Source organism: Ischnura elegans, chromosome 7 (genome assembly GCF_921293095.1).
Source record: "Ischnura elegans chromosome 7, ioIscEleg1.1, whole genome shotgun sequence".
In the NCBI taxonomy this organism is placed as follows: Eukaryota; Metazoa; Arthropoda; class Insecta; order Odonata; family Coenagrionidae; genus Ischnura; species Ischnura elegans.
This window is the reverse complement of record NC_060252.1, coordinates 81,523,371-81,549,311: the sequence shown is the minus strand read 5'-3', so window position 1 is coordinate 81,549,311 and position 25,941 is coordinate 81,523,371. Positions and strand designations below refer to the sequence as shown.

The 25,941-nt window shown below is 36.7% G+C and overlaps 1 protein-coding gene and 1 non-coding gene across 9 annotated transcripts in view; both read left to right on the top strand.

The window, feature by feature from the left end:
- Positions 1-25,941, top strand: part of LOC124162015 (histone lysine acetyltransferase CREBBP-like) — a 72,266-nt gene that overhangs the window by 27,575 nt on the left and 18,750 nt on the right. For 6 of the 8 annotated variants that reach the window (XM_046538340.1, XM_046538337.1, XM_046538336.1 and 3 more), the window contains 6 exons: positions 426-575; positions 4,194-4,483; positions 4,575-4,732; positions 15,908-16,015; positions 20,952-21,062; positions 23,366-23,500. In XM_046538340.1, coding sequence (XP_046394296.1) covers positions 426-575; positions 4,194-4,483; positions 4,575-4,732; positions 15,908-16,015; positions 20,952-21,062; positions 23,366-23,500 — 952 coding nt within the window. The remainder of the gene's footprint in view (positions 1-425; positions 576-4,193; positions 4,484-4,574; positions 4,733-15,907; positions 16,016-20,951; positions 21,063-23,365; positions 23,501-25,941) is intronic. The other 2 variants (XM_046538341.1, XM_046538339.1) reach the window with 1 other exon arrangement.
- Positions 14,341-14,413, top strand: Trnaf-gaa. The gene has a single exon. It is a non-coding gene; the product is annotated as a tRNA-Phe (tRNA).

Genomic DNA, 25,941 nt, shown 5'->3' with positions numbered 1-25,941 from the left:
TGCTGCGGGATGTGTATCCGTGATCACAGAGCATGGTCGCGCACTGTGAGGCTTGGAAAACAGGAACACGGTGCTCCCGTGAATGCAGATAGGGTCCGATTGCTTCCATTTTATGAAGGGGATTCTAACAGAAATGATAAGCCTGGTGTATCCTAGCATTAATGCAGTGATTCCGTTGATTTTACGTCTGATTTAATTTTTTATGATGGTCGCAGAAAATATTGAGCAAGAGTGAAAATCATGCATGGATATTCCTCAACACAGGTATACCGCAGCCGGATAATCGGAAGTCCGCTGTACATACAGTTTCATGCTTGTAAGGATATTGATGTTTTCAACAATGGGGGTGTACATTGTATGCTGGGTTTTGGTTTTGTGATTAAATACTAGCTAAAATTTTTTCTTTTTGTTTGTATAATTCATAGAAGAGAGGACTCCTATCAGGGAAGAGCCTGTTACTCCCATGTCTGCATCAAGTGCGAGTGAGAGCAACACCACCATTGATGTTAAACCTCCTGTAGTAGAAACTACCCCTGCTACTGGTGCCCAAGTTCCTGAAAAGAAAAAGAAATGCTGTAAGTTTATGTAATTTCTTATTTTATCTTACAGTTGAGAGAATTGCTTTAGAATGAGAGCTTGACATTGTGCCGTCAAAATGCGCGTGCTTAGCATGGAAAAAAATATGGATCTAGTAAAGCTCACAATTCCCTGCTATGATGTATGTTAAATGTCTCTTCAGAGCAATTCTATTTAAACAACTTGATTTTAATGAATATCACCCATTTTAAGAGCGATGCCGTAAATATTAGCTTGGAATCATAGAGTATCTGCTTATTTTGCTGATTACTATGCATTGAAGCATATAATCCCTGGTGAATCACTGGGAACAACTCAATTGAATGGCTACCCTGCCATCTGGTGCAGAGTCTAGCAACATTTCAACTAATGTAGCTTCATGTGGGGAGAAGTCTTGAGGCCATGTGCCAGATTCCCTTATACCATCTGGGAGCAGTGCTGAGATCTACCAGCTGGGTACTGGCTACTTTTTTGGGAGAGAGTATGTCTTGGATATGATAAGCTAGTCTCAAACTCAAATTTTCTAGCAGTATTGTTTATCAAGAACTAGATTGCAGATTTTTTGTCTACCTTAATTAGGGAATTAAGAGGCTTCATTCATCACCTTCTGATGTAATGAGCTCCGAACATAGCAAGCAATTTTCTAGTTATGAGAGCTTTCGTTATAGTCATCTTTCACTGAATGTATTTATGTTAGGATCAAAGATGATTAGCAAATGTTAATGTCAGATAACCTTGTTTTTTTACAACCCCACTTTGTGTTTATCCTATGGTCTAAATGATTTCTCAACCTGTACAATGTCATATTTTATTTTATGCTTCCAAAAGCATTGCTGATTCACAATTTGTGCATGGCTACAGAAATGCAGCTTATTCACTACAGTACGAATTAATGTTAAAACTCAATTTTTCTATGCAAGATAATACGAAGCGAAACTGTCCGGATGTACATATTTTAGGATAAGTAGAGGTCCGTGAAAGTGGTTTTATTTTTTGCTAAAATTCGTTTTAAAACCATATGATTTCGGTGTTATAGAAAATCTTGGCGGTGTTATTATAATGTTACATTTTTCCCAGTATATAGGCGTTTTATTATTTTATGGTACACGTTTCATTAATACCTATACTTTTATTAAGCATTTTACTTAACATTTAACACAATTTCGATTGCACAAAATTTCTGATAAAAAACATGAAAGAAGTGGTTCAATTTATATTGGTTCAAGGTATATGAATGGTTCAAGTATGTAGTCTTGGCTAATACGATCAGCAAATGGCAAAATCCCCACTACCTTATATGTGTATACTTCGAGAGCCACTCCGAGATTTTTGCATTGTCAAGTTTCTCTACACTAAATAAAGCCTTTAAAAATGCTTCCGTAGTAGCAACAACAAGCTCCTCCTTTCCTTTCTTTGAGTGACTGACTGTGTGTTCAAAGGATAGCTGTCGTTTTGTGGGTCCCCTTTCTTTCGCACGTTTATGTGTATCGCTACTGATGTGCTTTAACAAAGTGTCACATCTTTTGAATTAAAATCTTTTATCGCAAACTTTGCACAGTAATACTCTGTCTATCACATAAAATCCTTCTCAACCCTGCAGGGTAAGTGAATTTAGTTGTGAAGGTGTGAAGAGTATCACTAGCTTTTGGCATTTTAAAATTCCTATCCTTCGTTCAATATTTAAAGCTAGAACTACATTAAAAAAACAGTCTAACCCCAAAACACAACCTATCACGGTGGTGTTTTCAAACTGAGTGCTGGGTAGCTGCAGTACCGTATAACTTACAAATTGTCTGAAATGTTTCATGTCGTAGGTTCCCTTTCGATACCCCTCACCCAGGTGTTGAGGGAAGGTGGGACAGCAGCTAGATACAACAAAGTCGCTTAGTTTTGATTACAACTGTTGCCCATTGGTCAGGAAAGGCAGGGAAAGAAGTGCACATAACAAAACATAATCGGATTCAAAGAAACTTGAGAAATTATTTCCCATTTATCGATCCTGAAGCATCTAGAATGAGACGCTTTCTCACCTGAAGAATTAGGTATTAGATTTGACCAATGTCAAAATGATTTTTTTGCATTGTAACTCAGTGGAGAGCTGAATATTCAACGGTCCGTCTGCAAATAAGGAGAATCCTCTATCCTCTTATCCTTTCTGTTCCTTCCTTCCCTTCTCCCAACTGCTAGCGCTCCGTGCTTTCAAATAACCTTAAGTGTCTATGGATGTCTTAAAACGGATCGAATCGCGCAGTTGACACACGGTGCCGTTGACGGCCGCCGTGGTCACCACGGCGCCCATTTCAATCCGGCCCGGCGGTGCGCCGTGTACGGCGTGAAATAAGGCAGTGCTACATTGAGGCCGCTTTCTGACGAAACGACTTTTCGCCGGCCGCCGCTCACGTCACGACGCCGTGAAATTCAGGCCGCTTTCAGACGAGACGACTCTCTGCCACGCTGTGGGCCGTGCCGGCCACCGGCCGTGTTTAAGTCAACGAAATTGTTACATTAGACCCATACTCAAGGTATTTCTGCAACAAGTTATCCAATAACGCAGTCTAATGCGCCGCGGTGAGTCGCCGGAATTACTGCTCGGCATTGACGCGTATCGGGCGCGTGAGCTTGTATTTTCGCTCCTCCGCGGCCGCGCTAAATTTCTTTCCGCGCATTTTTAATTCATAATATCTAATTCTTCAGGTAAGAAAGAGGCAGTGAAAAATTTAACGGCAAATTCTGGCGGATAAATCACCACAGTGCGCGATATTACGCGGATGCGTTATGCGCGAGACTAAACGTGCCTATTGACCTGGGAATCGTAATGAGGTAGAGCAAATAAACGTTGGCAGCGTTAAACAATGAACGCTTATGTTTTAATAGATTACGACTCATTAGATATGATTTTTTCGCTAATCGACCTAAAATCGCAAATAACGCGAAATTTCGTTTTAACTTACCGATTTCGCGTTATTTCGTGTTATTTCGCGATATCGCGTCTCGCGAAATTCACGGAACTCTAATGATAAGTAATGCTATTAAATGTACTGCAAAAGCATTTATTGAAGAATACTCTCACTGATTAAATCCAATGACATTTAACATGATTTTGTGCAGAAAGTTGATGGTAGAAAAACCTAAGTAAACGTTTTGAGAGACGTGTTAAAAATATTTAAATTATGTAATTTGATATTACAAAGCGGCCATTTTTCAGTCCCTATGCCTTTGTGATATCAAGAGTTCACTGTGTGATGAAAAATGTTGAATTTTGGAGTTCGAACACTCATTTAATTTGGCATGAAACCCATGATTGGTTGCGGTCAGAAGAGGGTTGGGGGTCAGACCCCATAACCCACAGTGTGGCTCAGATGATTTACTGTAAATGTTAACAGAATTGTAAATTTTCATTATATTGTAATTATAAATTTCTTTTATTCTGTGGTTGATTTTGAAGAACAGATAATCATTTTATTTTTAGCTTTGAAAAAATAAGTATTAATATACTGCAAAACATGTACCCATTGTGAAACAATCTGGAATGTAATTTTCCTCTTGTTCTCGTTCAGGATTCTAACTTTTCTGGGTAGATGCAATAACCAATTTTTATACTTTTCTTTCTCTCATAGTATTCAAGCCAGATGAACTTCGGCAAGCCCTGATGCCTACTCTGGAAAAGTTATATCGCCAAGATCCTGAGTCTCTACCCTTCAGACAACCTGTGGACCCTCAAGCTTTAGGAATCCCTGACTACTTTGATCTTATCAAAAAGCCAATGGATTTATCGACTGTAAAACGTAAACTTGACACGGGCCAATATAATGACCCATGGGAATATGTGGATGATGTATGGTTAATGTTTGACAACGCTTGGCTGTATAATAGGAAGACATCTCGTGTCTACAGATATTGTACCAAGGTAAGAATTTGTGATATATGAGAAAAGTGTTGGAGTTAATTTATGAAATTTAATTATGAAATTAAAATTTTATTATGCCTTAATTTTTCAGCTATCTGAAGTATTTGAAACGGAAATAGATCCAGTGATGCAGACTCTAGGTTACTGTTGTGGCCGAAAGTATACCTTCAACCCTCAAGTATTATGCTGTTATGGGAAACAACTTTGCACTATTCCCAGAGATGCCAAGTACTATAGTTACCAAAATAGGTAAAGATTGGTTTTTTTACTTCCCTATATCTCTCTGAGTTTGTATATTTTTTATTATTTTCTTATAGAATTTTCATTCAAAGAATAATGTGATATCTACTGATTAAATATTTTATATTATGAGGGGATGATTTTTGAATGAAGCCCGAATGTGTTGTAAATACTGCCATATTTCCCTTATGATTTTTAGAAGGCAGAGGTTTTTCCACCAGTTCCTTCTTATCAAATGTTACGTGCATAACTTATAACTGTGAAAGGCATCAATTTGATTTCTAGTTAATCAAATATGTTGCTGAGAATATTTTATTCTCCTGGGGTAGGATGATCCATCAATTTCATCCATCTTGAATCTTAAATGATTTTTGAAAACCTTCAACTTTACAAAGAGCTTGGTGTAATCATCTTTAGACCAAATGAATTTGTCTTTGTATTTCCGTATAGTTTTAATAATGTCGGCCTAGTTTCAGCATTGTAAAGGCATTTTCATATTAATTGTTACTTCATTACATTGAAACATTGGTTGGCAATACATAAGAAGCCTGGTTTAACTAGTGCTCATAATCCCTCAGAAATTACTTGATAAACAGAGCGCTCGCTGTACCGGAAGGTGTTGAATAAACACACCAAAGGCTCGTAATAGTTCGTAATTACAGTTTTTCATATGTTTCTGTGGTGTTTAACAAAGCTAAATAGCTAAAGAGTCATTATAAGGCACAATCTAGTTGAGTATCAACAATTGTTTAGAAAGAAATGGACAATTTTCAATGTTGTAAAATATTAACTCCCCCAGTTTTGGTGATTTTATTCCCGTTCTTATATTTTTTGATTGCCAAAGAAAGCTGTAAAAACAGTGTAACTAGTTGGAATCAATATGTTTGGTATGCGGTGGAAGTTTTTGGATAATTTTGCAAATGTATTATGCCGACAATATCATCAATATCATCAATTTTGTCGAGTTTTAGAATGTTTAACCAGTGCGTCAGTCAGTTGGGAAAATTGGCCGTAAACTTCACTGATACACGTCATTATTCGGTGGTCGTAGATATTTCTCGCAGAGATATTTCTTCCCATTGGCAATGTAGTCAGCTTTCGTCTTTAACACCATTAAATTATTTTCCACACAGCATTAAATTATTTTGGGCAGTCCTGCAGACCTTTGTTGACAAAACCACTTGAATAGTACAGATTCCATTTGAGGATCTTCCCCTTGCCACAAATATTTTTGGCTGCTAGTTGTTCCTAGTTCGGTCACTGCTGCATGAATTCTATCTTTGTTCTTTAATATTGTGAACTAGGTAAATGACGAGATACCAAACCGCCTCCCGGCATCAGTCCTGCTACTTTCGCTCTTGTTTGTAATTTTAATTTTGGTTTTAAGGTCCAAAGATTTACGTCCGGACATGATGCTTTTGCACAAATCACCTACCACTACTACGCCCCTGAGACTGAGTAATCTCTGCCCCTCCAAGCGAGTAAACTCAACCCCTTTCCCACAGCCCAACTCTCTGTTGACATGTGATTGGGTGCATCCAGTTGATGGGATGGGAGAAGTTTTTCAATTGCTCTCTTCTGCTGAATGCTGAGGCCCCATCAGCGCAGTGCCTTGGATTGTGCCCAAAGGATCAGATGCATTGAGTTCACTCCTGTGTAGTCTGAGAGCTTTTTGGAGAGCAATTGCGATGATAAATATTTTACTCAATTTACATAATCTTCAGTTCCTCCAAAAAATATCCCTGGGCGGTTTACATACCTACAATAAAAGCACTGCATGGGCGAGCAAAGGCACATATGCTGCGTCGCAAAATGCGGAGCATTAAATTATTTTTGAACTAGGAGTCTGTGTATAGGAACTTTTAATCCTTGCCAAGAGATTGAAGGGATCTGGTGTAGGAATCAGCATTTTATAATTGTGCTCACGTAGTACATAGCCCGTTAGGGTAACCTGCATCTAAGTTAAGCCATTCATTTAAACAAATTTAAGGAATTCTGAGGAATTGTATCATTTTTTCACAGGAATGATGTGAAACTTAGACTCGTACAGAATTTTGGAGAGTATGAAGAAGAGATAATAAAGATTCACTATGATTGGTCACTAAGCAGAGGATTTCTGCTATCAGCACAGTAATTCTGCTTTTACAAAATGTTTAAAGTCAATGTAAGGGCGTCGATCTAAGTTCAACAATGTTACTCTTTCCACTTCCATACCTAACACGGGGAAAGATGGAGGGGATTTTTCTACAATGTAAGTTCCTGCACTTAAGACAGCCTATTAAGGGCGAAGCCATGAAAAGAGGATGGGGGGAACTAACTCCCTCTCCCACTGTCATCTTCCTCCCATTCCCCTCCCACTGATAACTGGGCCTAGCAATAGAAGAACACAAAATGGGAGCTCGCAGAGCATACTCAAGGCCGTAAATCACATAAATGCTTGGATATAACTGGCTTTAGGTGTTGTAGATCTGACAACCATCTTGTATTTTGTTTAATGAACAGATAATCCAAAACATAATAGTTAATGCTTGCTTAGTGGTGCATAGCCCTTGAGAAATATCTGTCGTAATATTGAGGGTACACAGTGTAAGGGACTTTTTGACCTCGCTATATCCGATTTATTTTACATGTAAAGTGTAGGCCGTCTGGCAGTACAGAAACTTTCACTTGCTAAAACACAATTCACATAATATGTTGTACTTGCTAAGCAGGGCTTCCACTGTATTGAAATTTAATTTGGTATTATCAATTTTTGTAAAAATTATTACTAGGAAACTCTTTTGTACATTAGGAATTTTTAATGAAGGCCGAATTTTATTTCTGTTCTGAATAAGAAAAAAGTTAATGAAGACTTTTCCATTGCATTCATATTTAAGCACATTTTATATCATTTCTGCAAAGGGAAAAATGCAGGTATACCCCTGTAACATGAGACAAGCATGCTAAAATTGTCTTATTTAGTGAATACGTATTAAGCGAATATAAAAAAGCCACATGAAAGCATGTTATTGACTGATGTTATGGTTGGAAAATGATAAAATTTGGAGTAAGAGTGTTAAATGAAGTATTTATTGCATTAAAAAACATCAAAATATTGTCCTATATTCATAAAAGCAACATTTTAATTATTAATCTATCCCTACCATTCTAGAGTATTTGAAATACTCAATTTGCGTAACCGTGCAAGTCTGAGCTATTGATCGAGAAGTTTGAGAAAGAATTAGTAAAGCTTAACTTTCATTGGCTCCACGAATGGAAGAGATAAATTTGAAAGAGAGTGCAAATTTATTACTATCCCATACTCGTTACCATAAGATAGAAAACCCATTAATATAAAACAAGATATAAAAACGTTAAATGGGAATATACAATTGCTAAAGTGGATCAATCATAGCTTAAGAAATTCTATCAGCATTATTCTTTCTTCTATCGGCTACTGTGTAATGGTCTGCATTGTAGGAAAACTCAATCACATGTACCCATGCCTTGCTTAGTACAAGGGATGCGTTCCATGGGGTATTTGCAGTAATCGAAATTGTGTAATTCGAGACCATTTTAGCATGGGGAAGACAGGGATGCGTTCTCGGTAGCATAGCTGTTGAGTATTGAATTTCTTATAAACCGCATATATTCGTATTAATAGCCTTAGAAAGCCTTTTTTATGAAAACATTTATAGTTTATAATATCTTTTAAGATCGTAGGTATGCATTCAAAGACGTTTTTTCCCATTAAAGAAACATTCATACTTGCTTTTAAAATTCCCTCCTTATGTGCAGGTGGGCTAACAACTAGGAAAAAAACATACTAGCTCAGGGGTTCGCAATGCATTGCCGGCAGCTAACAAATTTTCAAACTAGTCTTAAAACAATTCTTATGTCACCCGGGCCCTTAATCTTGAAGGTTCCACTTGATGTCTCGGAGCAATCATCACCCTTATCTTCTTTTATAGATTCGAATAAAGCCACAGATTATGCACAAATAACTTCCTGGGATAGAGGAACATCATTTAAGTGTTTATGATAAATCCAGGTACTTAGAAGTCTTTCCGTTTTTTATCCAGCAAAGAACTTTGCGTACGTGTTGACCGCGTGGCTGCAGTGGTGTGGCTAATGTCATTGATGTTTTAACTTCGTCTCTATTCAGAAGAATAGTGTGGACTGTCGACTGTGAGCTTAAACTTACATGCCATATTGCTTTTTTCAATTTTTCTTATGGGTTTATGCTTTTTCTCAATAACTTTTTATTTTTTCTATCTGTGTTCCTATTTTTCGCCATTGTTCACTTGGTTTTTACTCTGTATGGCTCAATGAAAATCACTTTCTACTGCTGAATAACCGCCACACTGTATTCCTGAAACGGAGAGGGCTTACGACTGCTGGAAGGGGAAGCTAATGTGTTTGAGAATCTCTCTTGGACCCTTATACGTGTTGGAGTTATTCATATGCATTTCGGTCCCTGCTCCATTTCTCCCCCGTGACCTTGAAGGCTTTAAGCTGGCCTCTTAGCGTGGAAGTTAATTCGCCCAATAACCTAGGACAGCAAAAAATACATCTCAAACTATATTGTTAAAAAAACTCATTTCTACTAGCTCCAAAATTAATAATGATCTAAATTAACTAATATCATTCAGTAAAGGAGGCATGATAAACTCTTCCGTAGGTCAGCATGACGAATAATGTGTTTGGCCATTGTGCGGCAATGGATTACAACGAATATAGAAACAAAAAACAAGATTTGAGGCAAGAAATACTATTGATATGCGTAAAATGAGATTAATTTTGTGTGTACTTACAAAGAGACATCGCCAGAGTGATGTTTGGGATCTGGATGCCGATGTTATATTCTGAAACTATGTACATAAGGTAGAAAAAGTTTCATGGGTTACTTCCATGTAGGCCCGGGTTCGAGTGATATTATATCTCTGTAAAGATTTCATGCACCATCTCTTCCCTTCAGTAATCGCTCTCTCTCAACTACGGCGTTGGTGGAGCAGTCTATGGCACTGGTGCAGTGACTCCTACCGTGTGCCTCCTGGGTTTGACTCCCAGACTCAGCAATTTTTTTTTCTCTCTTATAATTTTTGAAATCACTGTTACAACTCATTCCCATTGGTTTTATTTAGTTACATAGTGATTTTTTTATTTTCATATTAATTTATGGATTTTAAATAGAAATCCGAACTGTAGCATGCAAATTAGAGGATGTATTCACAGTAGACTCTCGTTATTACGAAGTTCACAGGACTGAAAAACCGGAGATTTGTAGTAACGTAGTACGTATGAACATTTCTTTTAGGAATCATAGAAAGAAATAAAAACATACTTTGGCAAAATTTCTTGTCTCTTCAATCTCCCGCTCTTATAATCTTCAGAGTCAAGTGTATAATACAGTGGAACTTGGTTAGTACGTTCCTCCTTAGTACGTTTTCCTCCTTAGTACGACGATTTCTCTCGGTCCCGGTACCATCGGAACAAATTACAGGTAAAAGTATTTGGTTAGTACGTTTGAAAAAATTGCGCTTTCCTGGTTAGTACGCTCAATTGCTAGACGTGACGCAACCCGCAATTCGTTCTCCAGTATCTTCTTAAGGGTCGTAAAGCTCCGAATTCATGATTTAATTTATTATTACTAGCCATTAAAATTCTTGCATTCATTCCACATATCTTTCTTCGACCGTGATTTATCCAAATGCATTTTTCAATTGTTATGACGCGATTAATAATAAAATATGGCCATTTATCAGGAATGTCTGACTATGCAAAACTGCAGCCAATGAGAAGCCGCAATTTTCCCCACCCCGAGCTCCTCACCTTCTGTTGCCTCTGGAGTGCCCACTGGCCCACTGCGCACAAATTTCACGAGTGGGCAATTGTTGCTATTGCACGAGTTATCATGATGAAGAAATGAGTCTTATCCAATTCCCTCTTTATCTAAAGCAGTACTGCACGTCGTCAATGCTACGTGGTACGTGCGTATTTGACTACTGCTGCGGGAGCAGACGATGCTCTGGATCTACACGCGAAGCTTAGCTTAAAAATAGGTACTTGATCTCGGCACGAAAGCAGACTACATTAAGCAAATTTTAAAAGTAAATTTCAACTGTATAATATAAAATCTTCTTGTAATTACCTCGTAATCTAATAATCTTGCGTGTTATTATTCGATATATCGATCGCTATAACAATCGATATGGCTTTATTCCAGAAGCGCGAATGTGTACGGCTGTTGCCGTAATTTAAGGTTAATATAATTTTGTCCCATTTTTATGATGTTTAAAAACAACCCGTTGACATACTCAGGGTTGCTGTTATATTCTCCGAGTATGCTGTGACAAAAAAGAAATGACTTAGCTATACTTGTCCTCTTTCTATAAATACATATAGGATAAATCACGGGAGAAAGACGCCGTTTTCATGTAATTGTCTTCGGGAAATCTATGAAACATTGTGATTTTTTAATCACATGGTATTGTTTTTCAATGTAGCGCCCATTTTCTTTATTTTAAAGGTGAAAAGAGTTCAGGAAGGCGATCCTACGAGAACTACCGATAGTAGATGTAATTATGACGACTTTTCCACAGATTGCAATTACCCCGACTGCTATTTTTTACTTTCCTCGTTAGCACGTTTTCCTGGTTAGTACGTTCATTTTTTGTGGTCCCTTCAGAAACGTACTAAACAGGTTCCACTGTATATGCTATTAAATTATGCGCAAGTCCTCGATTTATAAAAAGATGCGTTCTGAGACCTTCCTCATAAGTAAACTTCTACAAGGCATCGAGGTGAGTGGTTATCGTGCAGAATGGAGCACTGCTTCACAATCGTGCGTTAACGCACAATTGTGACGAACTGACCTAGCTTGCAATGAAAATAGTCCACTGTCTGTGGGAAGAAAGAATGGGCAAAATGCTGAACAGTTCTTGACTTCACACCTGATTAAATGATTCTTTGTTCAGATTATGCCCTAAGTGCGAGTTCCTGTACGCTACGTCATGTTGCATCGGCAAACTCCAAAGGTGCCAAATTAGAAATTTTGAGCGTGCTTGAATTTTTGAATGTTTGAACCTCTGAGAGTTCGTAAATCTAATGTGCATAGGAAGAGGACTTTAGTATGTCCAATTTACAAGCATTAATGAGTGGGTCACCATAATTACACAGGAATGAAGCTTATTGTATGCTTTTGCGTGCATATTGAAGTATCTCCTACTGAAGAAAGAACCATAATTGATGCTCTAGGGCACAGTAAAAGAAGAGAACTTAAACATAGATCAATTATGATAACGTAGCGTTGCGTATGTCCACCTAAATGCCATTGCTTTTTCTGCGGAACTTCGTAATAAAGTACATTTTGTAACCGCCGGGACTGGGACTGAGGTTCTTAATTTCGTAATAACAAAAATTTTGTAATAACATTTCTTTTACTATTGATTGGATAGGCCTTTTTGTCAGGACCAACAATTTGTGTTGTAATAATGAGAACTTCTTAATAACGTTGTTCGTATTAACGAGAGTCTACTGTAATTACACGTGTATTTTTTAAAAAATATGAAAGATATGAAAAACAATGTGAAGAAAAAAAATCCCCTAGTCCAAAGGATATTCACTCAAAAATTAGAAATATTAATAAAAGAGCCATCAGAGTATATAAGGTGGAAAATCATTTCAAGCAATCATTTAAGGAAATAGAAATCCTATCCCAATGGTCGGTGTCTGCAGTAGATGTTAATTGGAATGTAAAAGCAGTCATGTTAGGGTAGCAGTGAAAGTATGCAATGACCTCTGCAATTTAATGAATTCATCAACAGAAATTGAAATATTCTCAATTAATCAAAGAAAAAAAGATGTCCCTCTGGTATCTCACCCCTCTTTATCCTACCGGATATGTATGCAACATGTACAATTGTGTTCAAAAGTGTTACTCATAAATCTATGTGGCAGAAAGAGTTGGTGTTTTTTATGGATGAAGATATCTGGACTCAACTCAGTTTTATGTTCACCAAAAAGTAACACATTTTAGGTAATTGCTGAACTCATTCATTTAGGCTGAGTTTTACATTAGGGGCACAACACTAAGACTGATGAGTAGATTAAAAGACATCCATGGTGTTATCTTGAACAACACACTGGTGATCCTAATTTGATTGTTACATATTTATCTTTTAATTTATAGCAGTTTTAGTTTTACACTAATTCAGCTCATGTTTAAGTGTCCTGGCCTTACACTTATAAAGGGTATTACCTACTTTCCGTGCTTAGGATTTAGGAACTTTTTGGGTCAAATGGGATTCGTCCCATGTTGTCAAGGAATTAGAGGATTTAGTCTAGTAGTTTTAAGTTTCAAAATAACCACAGTAGAACCTCACTTATGAAACTTTCAGCAGAGAACCAAAAAAGTTTCATAAGTGAGGAAATTTTGTATGTGAGGTTTTTCAGTAAAGGAGCATGATATCCTTTTCAATGGGGTCTGCTTTATTTCCATGATGGATTTATTCATTTGGAGGCAAGAAAATTAAGACTAATAATCTTATTTACTCACAACACTGCGCGATTTGTCTTCACGGAATATTTTGCTATCCCATTCCTGAGTCAAAAGGAACTGCCTTTTCTTTCATGTCTTGAATTTGCCATAAATGATTATGTGACAATTGACAACACGAGTTATTATCCGAGGGCATTGACAGTAACTCCTGTTCTTTTAAAAATAATCGCTTGCCACCTGGAAGGGCTAAGCTCATAGCTATTCAAGGTCCAACCATGTTTCATTTAAACCCACTGAGATCCAAGTTTCGTCAGTTTTGATCAGTGTGCCTTGGAAGCAACTTTCTTCCGGCTCCATTTGTCCCACAGATGTGGGTTAGCCCGCAGAATGAGACCACGCATGCTGTTTTTTACCACCGTGTTGAATCACCATCAACTTCCTTCCATACTACAAATACAAATATATTTTTTGGATGGCTTTAAAAACCAAAATTTAGGTATAGGAAGACTTTAAACAGGTCATGTGAGCGTTATTTCTCTCGGGCGACGGAAAACATAACCTTGGCAAAATTCTAGAATATTTTCTGTTAGAGATAGATATTCCGTAGTATATAATTTTGCATTAACGATCATCTAATATAATTGTAGATAATATCTAGTAAACAGCATTGCTCATTGTTTAAACTTATTATTCATTTTTGGTATATCTACATAATTAGCACACAGTACTCCCGCTTATGTGACTAAATTCGGCACGTGTACTGCAATCTTCTTGTAGAACAGTTCAAGTCGTTTAAGTGAGGTTTTTTTTTAATTGGACTGGAAAAATATGTTTGTAACTGACGATGTTGTATAAGTAAAAAGTTTCATAACCGAGGTTGGAAATACATGGGTTCATATTCACGGGACCAAAATAATCTGCATATAAGTGTGGTCATCGTATAACTGAGTATCATATAACTGAGGGTCGTGTAACCCAGGTTCTACTGTATTTCTGTTTTCATCAAATATACCTTCTCAGCAGTGCCAGGTGTAATATCTGTGATATTATAGTCCTCTTCTATGCTAAGCCTAGTTTAAAGTATACCGGGACTAAAGTAGTCCGGTAGTGTCCGAAAATATCCACAGGGAAGAATGACGCCTCGATAGCTTAACTGGCTAAAGCACTCGACCGAAAATCGGGGAATCCGGGTTCGAATCCCGGTCAAGGCGAATGATTTTTTCTCTGTGGATCTTTCGCATGCTAAGCCTGTCAATAATGTGCCAACTTATGGTAGAGATAGAGGGATATTACCCTCCAGTTATTCAAGTATTATTTGAACTTGCTTCTCACAACTTCTTTTAATGCCTCTGTCAAACTTCTTCATTTAAACCTGTTGTTTATTTTGAATATTCTTGTATTTAGGTGATTGGGTCTAAAAAATAACATTCAATGATTTTTTGAAAGCCTGTTCTAATACCATGGTTTTTTTGGTTCGCAGGGTTAAGTAATCCTTAGTATTCACTTTTATTTTTCCTCACCCTTTCTTTAAAGCATACCGTTTTAATGTACGAAGTTTCATAATTTACAACTTTGGAATGTGGTTGTGTGTTGTTAAGTTTTCTTCTCTTGCGATTCAGGCAGATTGGCAAGAAAGATATTTTGTAGAGGGGAAATTTTTACCTTATAAATATTATACACCTCTTGATCAATTGAAAAGTGAGAAATTTTTTATTAATTTTCCAATGATTTTGCTTAGTTAAAGTCTATGAGGGTGAAATATTTGTTCTTCTGCCTTAACCACGGGCTTTTCCTGTTGTGGGAAGATTAATGGATTACGTAAGCACATTAGTTGAACCCCTCAACTCCCTCTACGTTATTACGTAAAAGTTTTGGATTATGCTTCAAGGGCTGTTTTTTGCCTTGTTGGAATTTTGAAGACTTCTTATCTTGAGAAGAAAAGGTGCTTAGCCCTCAGGTTTTTTTTGCACTGTGCAATATCCGTTGCCCTTTGTCTCCTCTATTTTATTTTTATTTTCATTGAAAATTTCCCCATTCATAGATGCATGTGACATGTTATTCATAATCTAAGAAAGATTGGGGTTGGGGTTCTAGTGATTATTCTATGGCATCTTGGTGAGTGAGTCTTGAACCCCTGTCATAGTCGTACGTAATTGTTTAAAATATACATTGTCATTCTCTGATGGGGAAAATCTTTTAGGGCCCATGTTCTTCTAAGTATTTATGTGAATCAAAATGTTCAGTGGTATATTTCTTCATCAATCCTGGGCCTATCAGAAGAAAATCAGAGATACTTTTCTACATTCACCCTTTAGTTTCAGAAAACAATTGAATTATAGAAATCTATGATTTTAATACAAAATGGTCTTTTTGATAGGTAAATGTACATAGAGGATTCAAATAAACTTAACTAAATGCCAAAGGTAAATTTGCAAATATGACTCTGTTTGACAAATTTGACTGTTCACATTATCTAAATTGTGTTGGCATTTTTCATTAATTTATTCATGAGAGCATTCTTGTGTTTCTTGATTTTTACAATCTTTCCATGTGTAATGTCTTGCATGCTTTCTTGATAACCCTGTAAAGAGTATGAATCTTATGCATTAAAAATGAAGACTTGCATATGTGAATTTATGTCATGTGTAGCACAGAAAGCAGTAGGTTACATTAATGGTGAAAGAAAATGCATTTTTACCTTTCAGCCGTTCACTGGATCCTTGCCTCGGACACTGGAAGGGGGCTGATTCCACCCCTCCGACTCATCGGCTTAGCAGGGACTGCAGCTTGACTCCGCAATCAAATACCTATAGGTATGTTAAAACAGTGCATCATGGTTTTGCTAAAGAATAATTGTTGCATTATCCTCAATTATTACCTATGAAGTGAATTCCTGATTTCACTGGTCCTTAGCAATTTTGAAACAAAACTATCGTCTTTTAATAATGGGAAGCTTGTGAAGTAAACCATACCAGGTGCCAAATACACAATGAGAAAAAGTTGGGAATCCAGAGTAAAAGCCCGCATTGCCTTACCTCATATCGTCTCATTTAAAGTCTGAATCGTATTTCTTTGTTAAGCGTATAATTATCGTTTAGGAAATGCACATGATATGGTTTAGGTATTTCTTTAGCAAAACCTCTTTTAACATATATTTGACTGCGGAGTCAAATTACTCTTGATGCCATGTCGGAGGGTGGAGTTGGCCCCCGCCCAGTTTCCGAGGTAAGGAGCCCTTGGCCGGCTGCGATCAGTACCTTCAGAAAGATATTCATTCCTGAGAGGTATTCGTAACTCCTCAGAAACGTTCAGTGTAGAGGTGAGGCCGAGAAAAAATGATTCCAGATCAATAGTTGAAATGCAACATTACTTAAATCTGTGTATGCATGAAAGTAAAAATTAACTGAATATTTGGCACCATGTTTAGATCTCAACCAACGTAATATACCTCTTTTTCTGTTGCCTCCTCGATGTGCTGTAGTAGATAGATTCTTAGCGGTGGTTTCCTTATACTCTGGCAAGCGGCTCCTTTGGATGACTTTACCCTCAGCAGCTAGACTCACTACAATATTAAAAAACATTGTGTTAACGAACTACCTACATCACCTTTGAAAATTTTATTTTTCCTTTAGAGGGTCAACTATTTCTTAGCTAACTACTTTTCATACAAATAATTGACCTTACTTTCAAGTATTATGGGCCAATGAATGATGTTAGGGCCGAATATGTTTTGTTGACAAATGACCCAGGAATTGGCTTTTCAACTTTTTTCTCAATGTGTCATAAATGCATGCCTGAGCACTTCTCTTTAAATTACCTGTCAGTTGTCTTTGTTAGTGGGAGAAATCCAAATAGAATTCATTTAATCTGAAATTTTTTTACATGTATTAGCTCTTTTCTGTGAATATTCTCTTGCAAATGGATATGCTCTCATAGATTGTGGGAAATAGTTCATATTGGATTAGTTCTCAGGTCATAAAACCCTTATTCAACCTTAAAAATATTCCATTCTCCTAAAGCCATTTGAGTTCATAATTAGTATTACGTAAGGCTCTTGATCAAATGTTGGAAGAATATCTACCAACATTTTCAATAATCTTGGAAATTAATTGTAGAATAATTTCTCATTATCTATTTACGGTTGAGTCGTCAGAAGAAAATACGTTGCTGGTAGATGCTGTAATTTGAACAATCAAATATACTCAGTTTTCCGCTTTTTTCAAAATTCTGAAATTAGTGCCCTTATTTTTTGTTCTTATTTTCAGTTTAAACTTCTCAGTATCCTAACATTCTTGGAGCTATGAAGCAGCAATCATTCTTTATTTAGAATTTATTTATACATTTAAAAAGGCTCGTAATTACTGCTGCATCATGGGCTAAATTTTCAATCTTTATTTATCTGGGCAGTTCACTTCTGTCAAAATGACTGTCATGTTATCAATTGCAACTCCATATTGCAGGTGTTGCATCTATCTGGACTGCTGTATATTGTGAGAAGAAATAAGATAACTTAAGCATCTACTATCCCAAGTAAAATGTCATTCAGAAGTTTTATCTAATGTCAGCTGCGAAGAAATGTCACCATACGCTTGCCCTAGCATTTGTTCTGAGAACAGGAGGATGCCAACACTAGGATTGGATATTCGGTGATTTTTGACTGCTGCCGATCTAAATTTGTATAGATATGATCGCCAAGTTAGTGCCATTATGAAATGCATCACAAAAAGTATGGTACATTCGTAGTAAAAAATTGGCTACTTATTTCATTTGCAAACATCTAAAATCATTGTTTGCTCTATCCATTCTATTTTCCTCTTTTGATTTGTAGCTTCCAAAATGGCTATGTGAGGATTGCATTCATAATATGGGAATATAGTTTCACTCCTTTTCCTGGGTACATTTTCTTTAGGAGGAGGAGAGAATATCATACTAAAAAAACTAGTTTTCGTTAATAGCTCATTCAAGTTTTTTTTTTTTTTTGACTTGATTCCTGATTTATTACATCCTTTGGGTTATAAGCATGATAATTTTCATTTGAGATAGGTAATGTATTTAAAGAAAATTTTCTGTTAGAATATTCTGAGATCAAGTAGTAATTTCATGAAATTATCATCTTATTTATATGGCTTTCAATGTCATTACTTAGGCTTACTTATATAAAATAATATATACGTAGCTGGTCGACTAACACTACCTGTGATTTAGCTATGAGATAACCCCAGATTAATTCCGTTTTTGTTTTTTTATGTAATCGTGTTCTGCAAAATTTGTTCAATTCAGTTGTACTAATGTCCTAATTAAATTTAATTGTAAACTCTCAACAACACTCTAAACAACAACATCTCATGGTGGTGGTATGCTCCATGGTTGGGGTTAATCTCATGATCTTTTAGGCATCTAAACAGAATAAAATTGACGTGGGATCTGTTTTTAATGTGGCCATTATTTTATACTTAATGGAAATTAAGATGATTGATCTGCAAGATATCTCCTTTGTAATCTAAGACATGTATTGCAGTCTTGTTCAATTATTCAAATTATTCACAAAGCTGCTTTATTTCTTTTGGTCATGAATTAGCTTACCAGGTCCTGAGTTAGAATAACTGCAGAAGTGAAATAGTACTGGCGTTTGTTCAGAGAGAATGGAATTTTGTCGCAAAATTCCAATTTCTTATTTATACCTTGTGAGGAGTAGGCAATGTGAAAAGTTGTGTAATGAATGTCTTCCATGTCAATTTGGAAGTGCATAAATCATAATAGGCTGGCATCTAGTGGGGAGTTGGGACAAGCATCAACTTGTAAAACTCAAGATTCCTTTCAAAGAGATGTTTTAATTGTTATTTTACGATTTTTTTCGGAGGCACCCAAAAAAGTGTTTGTAACCAGGGCTTTGTTGCACTGCTTTGGATCCACACTTTGACACTAATGAATTATTTTGCAACATTATTCTTCAGATTTGCCTCTAATTTCCAAGACGAGCATACAAAATGCCTGTGTTCCTTGTTTTCAGCTCCTCCTTATGAAAGTCATTTGAATTTGGTAATAATGTGTAGGATGTTTTTGAATTTTTCAATTAGTCTTATGTTTTGTTAACATATCCGTGCTATTGTTTTACTGTGATCACGCATCAATCATAGATGCTCTTCCTGTTAATTAAAGGACATTTTCCTTTAGATTCATTGCTGGTAGCTTATGGCAGAATATACCTCTTTTTAACTCATTGTGTGATCAGTGTTTCCTCACCTGGCTTCAATGTGTCTTATAGGCTTTAATAACTTGTGTGGTATCTCTTGGACATTGTTTTAGGAACAGCAACAATAATTAGGACCCTAACACCTTTTTCTATTGTCAGCAACAATCCTGCATTCCATTCCTGAGCACTAATCGCAAATCCCACTCCATGGCATTTGGGTATTGTGACATGGTATTACCTTAAGCGAGTCTATTTAATAAATATAGTAAAGATCATGAATATGTGCTGTCATTGTGTAAGGTCATAGGTCAGAAAATGATAAATTCAATTAGGTATTACAAGAATCATCTTATGATTTGGAGAATGATGGCTATATCTATTGTTTTCTCTTTCACTGGAAAGTAAAGCTCAAATGATCTTTTGACCCTTGAATAGTGATCAATGATTATTTGACTTAAGCTTTAGATGTACCAATAGGACAACATTACATGTGGTAATGACCACAAGGATGTTTTTACTGCCCTTTCCTTAATCACCATTTGATTGTTTTTCTCTTGTAACCCTAGGGCTGTGGTGAGGATGTAGAGTATTGTGATTGAGTTGCTGCTAATTTATGTTACATCTTATAATTAATTTTTTATTAAGCCCTAGAAAATTTTCTGAATTCTAGAAAGTAAAATTAAGGTGTCAAAAATCAAAATTCCATAGAAACCTGCGTAATCAGGCTATTTCTTCTATGTGAGTCGCTATTTCATGTATTAATAGTTGAGCTGATGACTTTTCCGTTTGAATTTGCCTGAATTTGAACTGTGGTAATCAGCACCATCTAAATATTTTCATCCGTTTACCAGTCAAGATTGAATTGATATTCATATGGTTAAATTTACTACTTAATGATTTCATTTTAGAGCCAAAAACATAAGATTCCTGGCTAGTATGGTATTTTGGTGTGCAAAAGGATAATATTAATGTCAGGAATGATATAAGATAAATGCCAGGTTGAACCCACGTAGTTAGTATTTGCATGATAATATGATGGCATCAAAATTTTTTATCTTGTAACATCCTTGAAAGACAAAGCCTGTGTACTTATTTATGGAGCGTTGAGACTGAATTTATGAATATAATGTCAACATTAAAATTTAATGCCAGACCAGTTATCATATAGCCAACATTACTGGTTGTTGTTAGTTGCAGGTGTAATATTTACTATAGAAATTAAGTTGCCTAAGACCAATACCATTTAAGGACCTTTGAGTTGTCTGTTGCTTTGAAATTCATTGTATGTTTAACTATATGTTTGTAGAAAACTGGATATTCAGTACTAAACTACCCCAGTACCACAGATCTTAATTCAATGTTATGAAATGTGTTATTTTTTATTTTGGATGGAAAATAATGAAGTGGTAGAGAAAAAAAGTAGAAATTTGATCATAGTTAATGTTCAGAGACTAAAGTTCATTTTTTATGGCATTTTGCATTTTTATGGAGATATTCACCAATGCTAAAACATTTAATGCTTAGTAGTTTTCTGATTAAATTCTTTTATTTTTCAGCTTGAAGCAGTATGGTATAATGTCGAATAGATACACATTCTGCCAGAAGTGTTTTAATGATATTCCTGGGGACTCGGTTACCCTTGGTGAGGATCCTACTCAAACACAGGCGTAAGTAACATTCATCTTTCATTATATTTTATAATTTCTATCTGTTAGCAATGAAGTAAAATGCATCCTATTTAAATTATTTGTTAATGTTGTGGAAATTTTCCGTTTTGGACATATTTTGGTAACTACAGAATGATGGAAAAATACAAAGCAGATCACTTATGAAATTATTCTAAGTTAGTTGTTTGTTTATCCATTTAGGGACACTGTTCCCTGAATTTTTTAGTCAGCATGGCTGGCTTCCTCTGGTTCTTGAGTTGGAACTGGGACCAGAACCAATGCCAAAAGGAACAGCTACCTAAATAGGTGGCATGCAAACTTGTTTGAACTTAATTCATTCGTTGGGAGTAAAGTTGTTGCAAAATATCATAATGTAAATAGGATCAAAGTTTTTCCCGGCGAACAAGTTGAAGGAATTCTTCTCGGGTTTTCCACCGGTTGAGGTTTTCCATGGCCGACGTTTCGAGGCTCGACTCAAGCATCGTCATCAGGGCAGTTGAATGTCGGACTGAGGGTTTGATTCCCTTATATAACCTGCTTGGAGGTCAGGTGTCACGTGATTGGTTGAGGACTGGTCTCTTGGCAGCCAATCCGTTGATCCTTTGGCTTTTTAGAGCTGACAACGGGTTTCCAGGTGTTGCTGATGGCATAGCCTGCGTCACGGTTGAAGTTTTTATGGTCCAATCGAATTTCTATGGCCTCCTTTACGACTCTATCCCAATATTTGGTGGAACGCGTCAGGATCTCGGCATCATCAAACTGGATGACGTGGTCGTGTTGTATGCTGTGTTCAGCTATGGCTCATTTCTCCGGTTGTCCCAACCTTAGGTGCCGCTTATGCTCCTTCAGCCTAGTTTCAATGGTGCATCCAGTTTCCCCAATGTAGGCTTCGCTCGCACTCACACTCTGACAGCATTCATGTTTTTTAAGCTCTAATTGATTGACACAAAGCTTTCTAGTTACAATAAGGCTATACCAATATTCAAAATAGTCCAAACAGCACAATTATCAAATAAACAAGCGTTGCATGAACATATTCACACAAGACGAGACAGACTGGAAACGCAAACTGCATATATCGCATAGCTCACCCGGTCGCCTTGAAGCCTATGACATCACAAAGTTGCAAGATCAGATGTGTGGTCCCCTGGCTCCCTCGTTGCTTGAAAGATGGAAGGAGCATGTTCCTTCCCATCCACTTCTCCTTTACGTGCTTCTGCTGCCCAACCCCTCGCTGAGCGGTCGTCTTTTTATGTTCAAGTTCGCCGCAGTAGACACCTATATCGCTCTTAATTGTGTTGCCGATAGTGCAATTGCAATTTAATTTAATGATAAACTACACTTATGAAAATGTTTTCCATAGTGTGGAAACATTTTAATTTGGATAGGAAGAAGTCATTATATACCATGTGCGTGCCCTGTGGCGTGAAAATATCATGATGAAGTGCAAAATCCTCCACTACTGAAGCATCTGTGACTGAAACACACGTCAGTATGCTATGGGAAAATGACAAAATGAGGGGCAACAAGTGTGAGGAAAATTTGAAGAAAAAATAATAAAATGTGTATTAGTATCAAAATAGCATTGTATGTACCCTGAAGAAACTTAAATAATGACTTCATTTTATAGCAGGCAATTAAAAAAAGCATTTGGATCCAAAAATATCAGAAGATCCAACACCTGAAATCAAGGATCCAATCCGGGTTGGGATGCAAAAAAAATCCTGGATCTGTCCATCCTTATAATTTCCATTAGCACTCCACTTGCCATAACTTGGAATATGTGATATTGACGTTACAATGTCTGGTTTTTTATTACAGTGGTCTGGTTACTTACAAAACAGGGAAAGAATTTGCACGAGAAAAATTGTTCATCCTCTCTTACCTGTTTTATTTATGATATAGTGAAGCCAAGTTTTATGTTGTGATTCTGCAGGCAAATTTGGTTTGCCATTTATATTTATCTGAGTGAGAGATTTCCCACTCATCTCTTTAGTTTTGCATGTATACTCGAGTCTTATAAAACCCAGAAAGTGTTGTTATTAAGTGACTAAGATACTTGAAAAATATTTGAGTGAAGTTCATTTATTAGTTGTTATAATATTTTTATAAAGAGCTGAAATAAGTGTGTAATATATGTGTTTAATGTCAGTTTGAGGATCATGAAAAACATTTTTTGGCCTTTATTTAGCTTGTGCAGGAGAAATGCTTCATGTGCCATCAGTCCTAGGATAGTATGTGTGGTTAGGAAAATTAAATTCTATTTGCTCTCAGTGGTGACTTAATGTATTTTATAATTTCAGGGCTATTAAAAAGGAGCAGTTTGTTGAATTGAAGAACGATAACCTGGAGTTAGAGCCTTTTGTTGAATGCCAAGATTGTGGAAGGAAGCTTCATCAGATTTGTGTTCTTCATTTAGATAACATCTGGCCTCAGGGGTGAGTTATTTATAATTGGATTCAGTGTATTGCTTAATTCCCTATGTGCAAATATTGATGCACATTCTCCTCTACATTCAGTTTTCAAAGTTGTAATGTTATAGGCCTAAGTCTGACTTAATGGTTTGAATATTTGTTTTATTTTAAATTTGTTTAAAAGTGGTCACCATTTCCTTAATTAAATGACCTGCTACATTTGGGAAAACTTATTACAAAAGACTTTTTTTAAATTTTGTTATGGATCATAATTTTCAGTGTTTACATTGTGTCATCATTAGAATATTTATTAGTACAGTGGAACTTGTTTAGTACGTTCCTCCTTAGTATGTTTTCCCCCTTAGTACAGCGATTTATCTCGGTCCCGGTACCATTCGAACAAAATACAAGTAAAGGTATTTGGTTAGTAAGTTTGAAAAAGTTGCACTTTCCTGGTTAGTACACTCAATTGCTTGTCGTGACGGAACCCGCAATTCGTTCTCCAATATCTTCTTAAGGGTTGTAAACCTCTGAATTTAATGATTTTATCTATTATTATCAGCCATTAACATTCTTACATTCATTCCACATCTCTATTTCTACGACCGTGATTTATCCAAATGCATTTCTCAATTCTGATGGCATGATGAATGATAAATTGCAGTCATTTTTCGGGAATGTCTATGCAAAACTGCAGCCAATGAGAAGCGCCAATTTTCCCCACCCCAAGCTCCTCACCTTCTGTTGCCTTTGGAGTACCACACTGCAAAAATTTTGCGAGTGGGCAGTTTTTGCTATTGAATGAGTTATCATAGCGAGGGCAGTTAATTGAAATAGCAGATCACATAATAGGAGAAGCAGAAATTACAGTAGACTCTTGTGAATACAAACAACGTTATTACGAAGTTCTCGTTATTACAAAGCAAATTGTTGGTCCCGACGAAAAGGCCTATACAAGCTATAGTAAAAGAAACGTTATTACGAAATTTTCGTTTTTACGTAATTACGAATCTCAGTCCCCGTCCCAGCTGTTACAAAATGAACTTTATTATGTAGTTCCACACATAAGCAACGGCATTTAGGTGGAAATTTACTACGATAAGTTTTAATAATCGTGCCACGTTTGAGTTCTTCTCGGGTACTGTGCTCAAGAGTGTCAGTTATGGTTCTTAATTCAGTCTATATGCTACATCATATAGTAAGCTTCATTCCTGTGGATTCATGGTGACACACTCATAACCCCTCGTAAATTGGACGTATAGTCTTCTTACGCACATTCTATTTACGAATTTTCAGAAGTACGAGCATTCAAAATTGTCAAATTTCGAGAGTTAGCGCAGACGTGTAATGCAGCATTATGCAGGATAACCTCATTTCTCGATTCCTTGCATACAGTCCGGCCGCCGAGATTTGTCCGATGACGGCACAGTAGGAGGGGCAGATAACCCTGAGCCAGCACGGTTTACAGCCAATCGCTGTCCCCCAAACGCACCTATCACACCCTCGCCTAGTCATACAACGTCAAATGCACCAGGAGCTCTGAAATAAGCCTGATCCACCCAAACAAGCTCTTTCTTCGAATCACCAAACCAAGTGATTCTTCCTCTGGGTCCTTCACGCTCGTCGTCCCTTCCGGCTCCTTTCCTCACGGGACCATTTGTATTCGTTTCCCTTTATTACCTGGCAACTTTGCCCCATGCCCTGACCATTCTTCCTATCATTGGACAACTCTCGGCAGACGGACTGTAGGTTTATTAACTTAGGAACAAGATCTTGGGACACATCTAGTTCGTATATCGGACTGATTGTATTCGGGAAGATATCAACCCTAGATTGCGTCATTCTTCTGTCGAGAAACTGAAACGCATTTTCCTATTTTTATATATTTTCGCCTAATTTAAATGCGTTTATTATGTATTGTTTTTTTTCGATGATTCCTAAAAGAAACGTTTATACGAACTTTGTTATTACAAACCTCTGGTTTTTCGGTCCTGTGAACTTCGTAATAACGAGAGTCTACTGTACTCCTTTTCTCCTAGAAGAGTGGCATCAAATTGCTTGAGAGCTGAATTTCAACAAGTATTGCGAGTGTGATGATGATCTCACTGTTTGCCAAATCATGTCAATCGATGAAATGCACGAACAGTAGTTGAAAGAAAACGAATATGGAAGTGATGAAGATGATGCTGAGGAGGGAAATGAGTCTTATCCAATTCCCACTTCATCTAAAGCAGTCGAGGCTATAGAGAATGTGCGCCACTACTTGACTACTGTTGTGGAAGCAGACGATGCTCTGGATCTCGATGCGAAGCTTAGCGTAAAAAATACTTAATATCGGCACGAGAAATGGAAAGCAGACGACATTGGACATTTTTAAAAATTTCAATTGTGTAATATAAAAATCCTCTTGTAATGATGTTGTAAACTAATAATCTTGTGTGTTATTAATCGATATAACAATCGAT